The sequence below is a fragment of the Mercenaria mercenaria genome, chromosome 3 (assembly GCF_021730395.1).
Source record: "Mercenaria mercenaria strain notata chromosome 3, MADL_Memer_1, whole genome shotgun sequence".
In the NCBI taxonomy this organism is placed as follows: Eukaryota; Metazoa; Mollusca; class Bivalvia; order Venerida; family Veneridae; genus Mercenaria; species Mercenaria mercenaria.
In genome coordinates, this window is record NC_069363.1 from 44431414 (window position 1) to 44445495 (window position 14082).

General features: G+C 34.0%; 1 protein-coding gene across 1 annotated transcript in view; it reads left to right on the plus strand.

Annotated features, from left to right (window-relative positions):
* Positions 1-14082, plus strand: part of LOC123524915 (FRAS1-related extracellular matrix protein 1-like) — a 63566-nt gene that overhangs the window by 26388 nt on the left and 23096 nt on the right. Inside the window, exon 2 of the mRNA XM_045303529.2 lies at positions 5450-5914. Within this exon, the coding sequence (XP_045159464.2) occupies positions 5672-5914 (243 nt within the window). The 5' untranslated portion in view covers positions 5450-5671. The remainder of the gene's footprint in view (positions 1-5449; positions 5915-14082) is intronic.

Sequence of the window (14082 nt, forward strand, 5' to 3'; positions counted from 1 at the left end):
ACATAGGGATGATGATATGATATAGGACAACATATGTATCCTTTCTAATTAAGTTGCTGACCACAAAGACTATAAAATGGTGATATATTTATAACACATAAATTTATGGAGAAATATGTTTATCAAAAGAATGAAGAGAGCAAATTAACATCAAACGGTTTCTGTTTTATTATTCTGGGAGCATAACAGAAGTACATGGCAATTAGATATTTTCATTACACGTGCACTCGCCCTGTTCGTGCGAGATTCAAACTTCTCCACCAAGCGCATGTCCATTTTACCAGTGCACGATAGCCATAGAAATTGCCTCATCAAGTTACTGCAATTTAAGTCAGTCCGGGACCACCAGCGTACCATACTTTGCACATCACTGCAAAAGCTTTCAGAACTCATTATTCATTTTTGTAGCAGATTTATTTTGTTAAAATGTGAACAAATGATATCGATACAATCTTTTGGCAACATGCTGTTTGCACCAAGCATAGAAACGATATCACAAAATGCAATTCAAAAGTATATGCAGTTGTCACTGCCTCCCATGTTCTAAAACACAAGTGACTTTCATTTTCAGGCTTTAATAATGAATAACAGGAGTTAATTTACAAAAGTTTTCATTTATATTTGGTATATCATTTTGGCCTTCTTTTTATCGAAAGAAAATATACATATTCCGCTCAAACATACTCTTGTCAATGTCAAAACTTCAAGTTTAGCTCTATATCTAAGGTCCCCGAAATGGGTTATTTCGCTTCTAAATATATTTTTTTTACGAATATCATGAAACTAACCGACAAATTACAAGAGGGGTAGAATTCGTAAAATGCTTCTTCATGTCGCTACATAGATCATATAAAAATGTTTTCTGGTACACTGTATGGCACAAAAATATCGACAGGTGGGGCTCTGATCCTTTCAGATCAAACTCGACATCAGCTGCTATCATCTGCAAGCATCAGAAAATGGCATACCTAGCGTTCATAAATTTCAAAGACTTAAATACGTATATGATAGACTGTAATCAAAGCATCGAAAAAAATGCTTCTTAGTTGGAAATGTCAACTTTATCAAAATGTTTTTTTTTTCAGGTACAAAATGCAAGGAATTTAACGGTTTGTCTTAAAAGAAGGGAAAAATTGCAGAATAATGAGTGCTAGCACAAAAGTTACCCAACATAACGAAAATAACTGATTCACAGTTATTTGCATATTGCGACTTTAAAGCTGTATAGACACCATTATTTCACTCATGTTCTGAGTTATTACAAAAAACGTTTTCGAATGTTTTGTTTTAATAAAAATAAGAACCTCATTGTTAAACGTATTGGCATATGAATGATTAGAAAATATTCAGTCTTTTGCAGAAGCATAATAGGTCGGGAAAGGTTGCACCAGATGATCCAACGCTCAGCATCAAATGTGCAGAATTCACTATAAAATCATAATCATATTTTGATATGTAATATATTACTAAATAAACCTGTCCAATTTTCGAATCTATTACAAACTATTGGCAAGAAGATATTACATACGGTTTTATGGAACATAAGTACCTTCAGTTTTATTAAGTTTTAGATTATAGCAAATTTACGCCCTTCAATCTTCTTTAAAGTGTTTTTGTCAGTATCATTAAAATAATCCAGAAAAATATCTTGTTACACGTTGTAGATATTGTTTTAATGTTGTTTTAATTCAAAGAAATACCTATAAAATATGTGGCTGATTCTGTTAACTAAATGTTACAAATTGAAAAAAAATAACCATTTTGTTCCTTATGTTTTATGGTTTCTAAATAGGTATTTATGTATCTCTAACATCCCTGATCTATGCATCAGACAACAGGATGGTAAAATTGCCAATTCAGTTTTAAATCTGCATTTTCATCAGAATATTCAGTTAATCATTCAAAGCTTTTGAATGGTTCATCATTTTCTTGAAGTACTCCAATAAAATAATTTGTACGGAAAAAAAGACATTTAACCTCCATGAATAACTATAAACACTTTATAAACATACGTTCAGTTATTTGTCCGTATAATAAAGTGTGTGCCAAAAATGTTGTTAACGTGTCAAATTCAGATAAAATTTAAGAAGTTATGTAATTTCTAGATGCAAAGATAATATGAAAGCACTTAGCAAAGTCAGACTGGTCTAATTAAAGGTGTAAGGGCAATAAAAAATGGTGCCAGTATCTTATTTAAGGTTTCACCTTTTACAATGTTATTAACTCCTCTAAACAGACTTGCACCGTTTCAGATACCTTGATTTTATCACGAATTTCCATATACTTAATGAGAAAATTGCTTTTAGAATGAGATTTTTTTTCGAATGAGTTATGATGCATACTAGCGAATTTTTGTGCGAAATGCCAGTAAGGTGTACCTCAAGCGGTGCATTATAGTATAGTTTAACGATTTTACAGGTACAACGTTCAAGCTTTGCAGTTTCGACAAAAAGTCACAATATATAGTTTATTTCGTTCATATTTTCTGTTTGCTTGTCAGACAGGTGATGTCAAAAAGTCTGCCTTTCAGTATTATTGTCTAACATTTTTGGGGAAAAAAATGGGGAAATAGAAATGCGCTGCTTCCGTCCGTCACATGTGTGCAGTACAAAACTATGACATTTATTAAGGGACTTACAAATAACTTGGAATATTTTTTTTTTCGTGACAAGACAAGTTGATGCTCACAAGGCCAGGCCCGTAGCTTTAAGATCAGTGCCAATGCTAACAGGGTCTGTAGAACTTTGCCATCGGGATTTTGATAATACTTGGAACAAATCATCCCATTAACAAAACAGTGTTTAGGCCCATAACTTCATGGTAAATGTCACATCAGAATGTCAAAAGTTTAAAGGATCTGTTTCATGCCCGACCATGGTCGACCTTCCACCAGTGGACTAAACTATTACTGAGTACAAAAGACGATGTGTCCAGCACAAGACCTAGATCCATAGCTTCAAGTAATACTAAGAGGCCATGTGTTTACAGGGTTGCACACAAGACCTATATTTATATCTTAGAGAAAAGGTCACACCATGCGGTCATATATTTACAGAGTCGCACACAAGATCAAGATCTATAGCTTCAACTGAAAGTCGCACTAGGAGGTCAGATGTTTACAGGGTCTGTTCCTATTCGTCAAGGGATTTTCGATATCATTTGGCAAACACATAGCAATAGTAAAGCAGTGTGTCGTTCATGAGGTCACTAAAGGTCAAAGTCACACGAAGTAGTAAAAATTAAAAGGACCTGTTTTGTATCCGGTCTATCGACAGAACACTTCTAGAATAATTGCTTGGCACACACGCAACGACGTGTTGCGCAATACGCGCAGACTCGCCGCAAAGCAAAGGTCAAGGTCAAGCTTGGAACTAAAACAATGTGTGCTTCATGTCATGTTTATAACTCTTTATGTATTACTTGGTACAAATGTTCCTAATATCAAGACGATGTGGCGCCTGCAAAACACAAGCACTTGGCCAAAAGTTAAGATTAAAGTTGGTAGGTCAACACTTTACATGGTCCTTTAGTGTCATGTCACTAATTCTGCCATCGATCAAGATATTTTCACATTACTTGGCACACATCACGCGCAAGACTTAAGCCTGTAGTTTTAAGGTCAAGGCCACGCTGTCCTGTCCCATTTGTACCATCCGTCAATGGATTTCTATATATCTTACAGTAAAACGCGCATTATTCAAAATATAAAAGAAGATTATATTTTGCGTGTAAACGTCTTTTCACAAGGTGACGTTGGTACAGTTGGTTACAATTTCACAGTTTTGATATCTTTAACTATTCAGACCGTTTCTGTGTGGTATAGACTGAAAGGATTTATTGAAATGTATGTCAGTTTAATGGAACTTGCGTAGTAATTTGTAAAAGCATGTTATCAGACATCGTAAAACTGCCAAATGCTATACAGAAAATATCTCCGAAATACAAAATTAATTCAAGTATTAATAACACCAGATGTATCTGTGGTGAAAATAAAAAGTCAGAAATTTCTTACAATTTGCCGAAATTTTCAAGTGAATAAGAACGACAAAAATGACCTTTACATTATGTTTTATTATTTCTTAGTATATAACAGACTTAGTACAACGCAGGTGTACTGATGATACGGCTTTTATTAGGTCCTTGTTACCCTTAATCGAAAACGGCATAATCACTGTAATTGTACAAATAAACTCATCAAGACTCTTTTCAAACCTATAATTCAACCAATCATGATCACTATTTACATTTTCCCACCAAAGTTGTTGGACGACGTAAGGATGTCCCCAGGCATTGCTCTCAACTGTTATTTTATTTGCTACAGTTATTTTCTAAGTTTGTTATTTTTGGAAGATTTATGGGTGCGTAAGGCTATTTTAAGATACCATGCGATTTACAAATTTCTAGAAGAATTTTTGTGAAGGAATGTATGGACAAGAATCCCTAAAAACCTTAAACATGTTATACAAGCAAGGAAAACAAAGACCATCTTGTAAGAATGATAATTTTGCAGTCTTGATGCATGTACTTTTTCTTTCTTATGAAAGCAGAAAACTACGAGCGCTACGCAAATAGGTTAAAATAGCCGTGCCATTTCATGTATACATCATCCTGAAAGTATGCATTGAATCATAGAGTTACAAAGAAATAAGAAGAAATTATTTGTAAAGGCCCAATGAACGAGTGTTGAACTGTTCTTTTTTGCCTATTTGTCCGACTCTTATATAGTTTCTCATTTTGCCTCAACTACACTGTCTCCGTCCATGAAAGCGTTATAAGTAATAAAGGGAGGTAATAAGATAAACCAAAAGTTAATAAATTAAAAACATAACTGTAGAAAATTCTAAAATATAAAATGCATGATTTATGAACGTAGCAAAAGTCAGTGCAGCACAATTTCGAAATTTAATGCAGTGTGTAATGTAAACATGTACGAACGTAAAATATAACAACATGACCCTTTTTTGCCGCACCGTCATTCCCTTCCGTGATATTTCAAATCACAATGGCCTCTGGTCACCTATTGGTTTGAAGTGGACCATTTTCTAATTTCAATACATAACAGATAAATAGCCGGTAGACAACTTGACACCTGCTTGACAAAGTGGCAATTATTAGGTGTGAAAAGGTACCGGATTACAACGCCTCCGGATTTTATCCAAGCTTACAATGACCGTAGACCACTTGTAAGGATTTTTGTGTATCCGTTCAAAGCGGCTTATTACGTAATTTCGAATAGTCTGCAACACATCTTGGGGTTTAACATCAAATCCTATTAGTTGTATAAAAGCGACCTCGGACTTTGATTTATACCTCTGGTATTTTAATTTCTTTTCGAAATGCGACAACATATTTTCATTAATTATTTAAGATAACATAAGATCATTAGAAAACAAACACCTGTGTGTGTTTAAGCATTTTATTGAAACGTTTTTCTGTTTTCCATTTTCAGGCATAGAAGAGAGAAATACGTTTTAGACGAAAATGCCGTGAAGTATAGTTTCATGTTTCTGGATTTATAACGTTTTGGAATATACTAAAAATGTGATAGTAGAAAGGAAAATAATATATATTTTTAAAATGTGATTTTTCTGTGTAGAGAATGAAACCGAATTATTTCATGGAATACAAGTGCGTTTTTGTGAATGGATAGGCGGTTAGCGAAATTCGAATAATGGGGTTACCAATGCGCGGTGCACGGATATGCGTATTATTCCTTGTTTGTATGTGCCCGGCGTTCATCAGAGCGGGGTTGGTCGTACGGACAAACGCTTTAACTGTAAAAGTGGGACGCACAGTTTACCTTAATACAGATGATATTGTGATAAAGAATATGAAACGGAAAGATGAAGTATGTCGGATAGAGGTTGTACAGAATGATCCAATTACGCAACGTGTAGGAAAACTGGAACCAAAGGTGAGTTACACGTGCTTTTGCACGTGTTAGGTTATAGTATTTCAATTTCTGTGTCTAAATTAATGTATTTGCAAAATTGCAAACGTTTTACTTGCGCAGCTATTTGTCTTTTTTCAATACCTCATTGTTGTCTTTTTTTAAATACCGCATTTTGGCAGCGTATATTAAAATAAACAAGCACTGTGAATATATGTATAATGAAAAAAAAACAACAACATCCGATTGATTTTGTTGTGTGCTAACCTATATTTGAGAGCTGTAGTTCTGTTATATCAGAGAGTTAAAATTACAGAAGCCACATACGCTCAGTATCTGTAGCACTGATGAATTACGCAAAGACCAGAACTCGACAATTAATCCATCTTAAAACTTCCTATATGTTGTTAGTTAAATACACTCAGACAATTAATCCATCTAAAAATTTCCCACATGATGTTAGTTAAATACGCTCAGACACATTTTAGAGATAGCAACTGCAGTTATTCATCATGTCATAGGTTTCTGTGACTTTTGCTTTCTTTCATACTTTGTCAAATTATTTTTTATTCATTTTTTGCAGCGCTCTGCTTTTTAGGTTTTCTTTTTGTACATATGGTTATGTATGTTATAACGCTAATACTACCCGCTTACATATGCTATAACTTTCCTATTGTCTACATATATTTTATTCAGTTTGTCTTCTAGAACACATATTACATATCACATTAAACTAGTGCATTGTTCGCTCTTCTACATGTCAAACTTATCCAAAGATAAGTGAAATTAATGGTTAAAATGAAGAATAAATAACGCACAGTCAATTATTCGGCACAACATGGGTGTTTGGCATTTCACACAAAATAAAAAATAAACCAAATGAGCCGTGCCATGAGAAAACCAACATAGTGGGTTTGCGACCAGCATAGATCCAGACCAGCCTGCGCATCCGCGCAGTCTGGTCAGGATCCATGCTGTTCGCTAACAGTTTCTCCAATTCCAATAGGCTTTAAAAGCGAACAGCATGGATCCTGACCAGACTGCGCGGATGCACAGGCTGGTCTGGATCCATGCTGGTCGCAAACCCACTATGTTGGTTTTCTCATGGCACGGCTCAAATAAAATTATATATGTCAGTTGATGTAACTGACCGTACAAACGTTACACCGTAAATTTCTAACGCTTAAAGTACGTACCCTTTGGAGTTGTCTACCGAAAATAAATTGTCAAATTAAATGTTAAATAGTAATTTAGAACAACATTTATGCAAAACAAACATTTATTAACTATTCATCTGAATATGGCATTTAATAAATACGTCAACGATTGTTTGTGTATTATAAGGGTCGACTGTGCGGTGCACGCGTACATGTAAGCGGACGTCCATATATGCGTGAACCTACATTATATGAACGCGTGCACGTATACTTTTATACATATATTTTTAAATGTTCGTGCACACAAAGTAGACTTTCGACCCACATGGTACACCATAGAAATCTGACTCCTGGCAGCGATACACTGGCTTTACATGATGAACATGTGTGATATGGTAGCTTTACTTGATTAGCACATGTGATTATCCGTGATAAATGACCTCTCGCTCCACTCTGTATTGACACGATAGTGCCTTGGTACATCTATTTCGCTGATTCCGTCCGTCATCGGCCTGGTAATTGGGTAGATTTTTATCAAACTTGTCATTAACTTGGTAATCAGCATGCCAAGAGTACGCAGGGCAGTGCCATTGGGAATGGTTTTGCCTCAAACGTCCATTCGCATACTGATCCAAGATATTTAGTAGATGTGTGGTAACAGATTTTCGTACAAGTCACTGAATTCAATTTACTTAATAAAAAAACAAAATTACCTTACAGAAGAAAAACCGCAGAATTCGAAGCTTAACGGCAAAGAAGGATGTCAAAGTGGACCTTGTTAGGTAGAATTTAGAAGCATTTTGCGAATATTTTAAAAGAAAGATACGTTTTGATGTGTGGCGTTTACATTCTGTTTGCAGTTTTCTTTGTTTATTTTTCTGATGTTTACTCATTTTTATTTGCGTAACCCTTTACTGATGGAATTGACAAATTTTCGCTCTAAAATTCATATACAAAAAGTAAATTTGCAAAAAGTGAATGAATTATTTGTGTATCTTGGATATACACCTCAGTACGGAACACGGTCTGCCAGATACTTGGCTAACCCTAGTATAAGTCAGGCATTGTGTCTATGTCTAAACGAGATAAGCTAGCAACTCTGACATTTCTCTCAATGTCTTTCACTGTGGCTAATTAACTACGATACCTTCCTATATCCTTTTGTTTTTACCTTTGCTATGTACATTGGCGTATGTTACTTTTTTTCGTGGATGGTTTTAATTGAAAATTGGAACCATTTCAAAGGAAGTTTATTTTACTGGCTTAATTGTCAATTTTACAACTGAAAAAAATAATTGGCAGGCGGTATAGATAACTTGTAAAATGTACACTTAATCAAATGAGCCTTTCTTTCGTTTTCTGTAAAATTAGAAGTTTAATCGCTCGTCTTTAATTTCGTGTAAATTTGCAAGCTATTCAAATATTGCGACATTAAGTCAGGCAGAAAATTATAAAATTATGTTCATAAATTGAAACCTTATAGGAAAATAGACTCCTTAAGTGAAACTTCCTTTAGAAATGAAATCGTTCAAAATTAGCATACGTATTCGACCCGTTATTTAACTTTATAGACTATCATTAAAGTAAAGACGATGCGGTGGTGTGTTTTACTAATACCCTGAGAAAATTAAGAAATATCCCAACAGTGTGTAAACATGAAGTCAGTAAAAAAAGAAACTCTTGACGTATGTACAGCTTGTAGATAGCAATTACTTCTGTTTGCTCTAGAATTTCACACAACCAAGTGAAAAATACATTATGCATTATTAACAGAAATGTAAATATTCCTATTTACTGGGTTGTACCAAGTTATATAGCTAGCATGAGATTCTCAACTGGTGATACAATCTTTAAACGAAATCATCCGTTACAGCTAAAACACCACCGCCACCACCACCAACATTTTCAGGGTTGATAAGCGGTATAAAGTCTGACGACTGTTCAGGTGTAACTGTAAATAAATAGTGTGCCGTTACGTCAAATTGAGCCGTCTCACAACGTTTTGACGACGTTTTCTATTTTGAAAGTTTTATTATGTTCAGTTAAAAACAAATCTTATATACTTCGAAGAATTACGGCACATTTTCTAATAGTAGATTTTTTCAACTCATTTCAATTAACGTGATACTTGAAATAATTTAAAGCTCAAGTGTTATTTTCCATGAACTTAAAAAAATCATCCTAACTGCATTTGATTCATTGTACTGTTAACGTTCCATATGTCTGTGAGGGCGGTTACTCTTGTTAAAAACAGCAGTGTCATTATTTACTTGGTAGTATGGTACGGAGCAGGCGAGCTGACACGCTACATTTGACGTGTATGAACAGAATGCACGTTGTTAATAGAGAGAAAATGCCACGGATGCCACATTGGAATGCTCTTCCTTTTGAATCCAACACGTGTCGATAAATTTCATGATAGAACGTGTATTTCAGATCGAATCTATTATACTGTCCATGTTCTGTTCAAGATTAACCCTGCGGGTGACGAAGAAGGTGTAAAACATGGTGATTGTCTCTAAGTAGCTTAAGTAGCATGATTAACCGAGTAAATTGCGACATGTATCAACAAAATTAAGTATTAAGTATTTGCTTGAAATTTCCAATGTATATTAACGACAGCGTCTCTATTTGAAAACTCCTGGTTATTCCAGACACTGCATTTTTTTAAATTGACGTCAGCAGTACCACTACTGCCGTCGGAGTTGCCAAAAGATATTTGAATTAAATGTTTGGGGGAAAAACACGGAAAGTGCATGTATGTAAAACAATGTACATGTCCGAAAATAACTTTTTTTAATGCTTTCCATCTAAGAATAACAAAAATACGGTTAAAAACCAACCTGACATTAAAGGCACGTGCCCGTCCCCGAAAAGGGTCACGTGGGATAGCAACGTTGAGTTTATATATTGCGTTCCTGTGTGCTTTGTTATTTTGTACATTTCACACATATCTGAAAAAAAAATGAGCGTGGTTATTGATAAATTGTTATTATCTCAATCGCAAATCACACAGATGGTCTAACTATTTTGTATCGCAAATTCACAACAACATCTTGCAGACCAAATCGTACATTGATTAAGCTCGGCACATGCCTGCTATATTAGCTTTAATACCCACGACTTAATTCTGCAGACTGGTTGTCAATCTAAAGATTTTATCCCCAAGTAAAATCATTTGATTAATTTGTAAGACGCAAAAATGAATATATCCAGTACACTGGTCAGCATTCTGTCTAAACATTGATTTATATTATAGCCTTAGGACATAGGAACTTGTAGGTTTTCACTGAAGGCAGGCTCGTTATTTTCATCTGTCAGTTCTTAAGAAAAATCCAGGGGGAGTTTCTCATACATTTTCCTTTTTGTACATTTTTATACTTTGCCAAAATACTATTTGACTTTGATTTTTTTATGATAATTGTCTGTGTCTCATGCATTTTCCTTTATATTTATTTTATCTACTGAAATTATAATAAAAATAGTACTGAATTATTATGACAAAGTCCTGTATATGTAATTACGTGAAAATGAGTCTATTTCCATTAAACAAACCTTGTTAAAAACTGAAAATGTTTCTAGTTTGTCACTTTATTATATTTTTTTAAGTTGACTGTTTTGTAGTTAAAGCATTTTAAAGCATACTAGTTATAAATTGTTCCTCTGTGATAAAGTTGTCATTTTAATTCTCTTTAATGTTTATTGTATGCCCTTTAAATATGCGACCTATGTAACTTCTAAAGTGAAATACGATGTCGCTTATTTCATTTGAAGAGGTTAATTTTCGTAGTTTAGCAAAGAAAATAAAATATATACTTCGCAAGGGATCGGGACACATGTCGTGTTATGGAGTTTTTATTACCTTTAATAGTCTCCAAGCGTTATACACCCGTGTGCTTAAAGCTATTATGAGAAAAGATAGTTACTTGTCAGATACTAGAAGAAATAACCTATTTTTTCTCATTTAAGATGTTTTGACATCTCCCTTGTTAAAATACTAAAGGAGACGTTTTTATTGACTTGAGAAATTTTGAAAAGTGAATCAGTGTAAGAATAATGAACTGTTTCCCGCTTTAAAGCGCCGTGACACGTACAGAATTTAAAAGTAAAGTTGAAATTTTAGAGACCCCTTTTACTAACTATAGGAGTCAAATGCAACGGAAAACCGTTTAGCATTTTTCTTAGATAATGTAGAATTGAGAATTTCTACCAGGACAAAACGTATCGTTATACGATGGGAAAGGAGGATTTTCGACTAACCTATGAGTTGAATCTGCTTTCATGGTGAATGTTTTAGTTTTTTGTTAGTTTTGATTATGTGTCAGTCAAACACTCACTCGCGGTTACATGACAGAAACTAGTGTAAAATTTATGACTAGGTGAATTAAAGGTATATCAAATATCGCTATCTGTGGTCGGTATCTAAACTATCTAGATTTAGAAATGATTAAATGCATATTTGATTAAAGACCAGATAATAAAAACGGGGATGTGCTACATTAAGTTTATATAATATTTTACGGGACATTCATAACTTGAGTAAAAATACAAAGACTTTTCTATACCGAAGTGCGTTTGATATGTTGAAAGGAACTCTTTACAAGGGTTTTCATCTTGATCCAAATTTGGCTGATTTGTTAAGGTTTAGTGCTTGACAGATGTGTAAGCAGGGGAAATGCATGCAAGGATCCGTACGTATTCATCGGCGATTAAGGCTCCAACTGAAAACCAAAGATACTGAAATTCACCGTAAATGTTTTTTGACAAAATCTACTAGCTATTTGAAAATTTTACATGTCCTGTTATTAAACAAAACGGTTTAATGGAATAATATTGTTAATTGTAAACTGTTCAAATAACATAATTTTTTCAATGAAATAATACTGGAATAAGCTTGTATTGTGTTAAGAGACGGGGAGACGTTAGATATAGTTTTTTCAGTCGTTTTTAATGTTGTTGTTTATAAAATGTATTGTAGATAAGTCAACAGAAAAAAAATCTATTTTGAAACATTCTAGAGGTTATGGAAGGTAGCATATATTAATTTTTGAGGTTACGTAAACGTCACCTGCGTTAAATTGAAATGAAACAATAAGAAAAGAAACAAAAAACCGCAAGATGTTGAGGATCGGTTTTTATAGTCGTGTGACAATTATAGCAGTGTTTTATTACGGCAATAAATATAGCACACAAATGTAAAACATTAATGATTACATTGTCTGTACATACAACTGAGCTATGAATGAACTGTGCGTATTAATAATCACTCGTCACACGAACCCGCAAATATTTTTGTAAGCCGTTCACATTGAAAAGTGTCATTAATATTGGTATTATTTTTTCTACCTTAAGTCTAAGATGTGTTAATTTGTGGTAGTTATTACTTAAAGATAACGGAGATACTTCTGGAAAAAAATATTGTCTATTTTAATAAAGCTTTGCGCAAATATCTTATTGGTCATTGACTTTCAAATTTATCTGTAATCAAAGGCATTCTTTCTTTTTGCATTCGCGGACTTTTTAATTCCGTGCTACCAAATAATAAAGAATTTTGAAAATATTTTATTATTGAACAACAGCTTTAAATTGGCTGTTTTTTGCAAGTTATAATTGAGCCTTGCCATGAGAAAACCAACATAGTGGCTTTGCGACCAGCATGGATCCTGACATCCGCGCAGTCTGGTCAGGATCAATGCTGTTCGCTTTTAAAGCCTATTGCAATTACAGAAACCGTTAGCGAACAGCATGGATCATGACCAGACTGCGCGGATGCGCAGGCTGGTCTGGATCCATGCTGGTCGCAAAGCCACTATGTTGGTTTTCTCATGACACGGCTCAATTATGATAGCGCTACCGCTCCTTTATTGTTATCAAAAGTCTTAAAACAGATAGGGAATGCTCGTACATGATATTAAACAAATATGAAATTATATTATGCAATCGTTTTATAACGAACAAAAGAAGGTTTTATGTAACTGAAATACGTAGCATAGCCCGAGACAGCTTTTGAAAATTTAAGAGCGTCAGCAAACAGTTTGCGAACGGAAATAGCACAAAATTATTCAAATAAGAAGAACACCCGGTAGCGTATAGAATTACATAGAAGTCATTCTGCTAACCTTGAAAAAAAATCTATCTTTTTTTCACCCCATAGCCTAACATTTGTGTTCCATATTGCTATTTAATAGAAAGGTGTAGGTAAACATTACAATAAAATTAATTTCTTACACCATTTGTTAATTTGTTTATCCAAGGTGTAGACCTCTACGTAATAGAAGATTTTTTATGGTATTGTCACTTTTTGTGTGTTGTAATTACAAGGCAGTATATGAATTCTAATTGAGTTTTAACGTTTGCAGTATTTTTAAAGGAACAGAAAAGAAGCATTCATAAGTTCGAATGTAAACATAGAGCGTAGAGAAAAATGAAATCACAAAATCCAGATGTTTCTTGATTCAGAGGAGTCTGAAACTCTACAAATAAAACAAAATAATGCTACTTTTTAAAACATACTCTTTTTATATATTAGTATAGGAGGGTATTTTTTTGAAGACATGTGGACAGAATTTAAGATTTCTGTGCTGATTTTAACTTGAATTTCTGATTTACAGACTGACCAAATCAAACTGTATATATACTCTTCAAAGCATTTGTAATTATCTCAGCTGTCATATTTCTATGAGGTAATTGTAAAAGGGAGCACTGTCCGTCTGTCCGCTCTAAGATTCGAAGATTTAAAACTTAATCTAATGTGAAACATGATAACAAATGCATGGCGCACAAGACTCAATATTTTCATCTCAGGCCAAGGTTGCAGGCAATGTCCCTAAGACTAGACTTGAGAATTTCACTTTTAGGGCTGGTGACATTTTTGTTTTGATTCAGGTTGTAGCTATGTTTCAACGCTTAGGCATTTTTTTCACAAAAAAAAACAACATTTGCTAGGCATCTCTTTTAAAATCTTGAATTAATACACGTGTTAGAAACTTGCGGCCAAACTCTGAGACGGAGTTTTTTTTAAATGCAAAGTAAAAT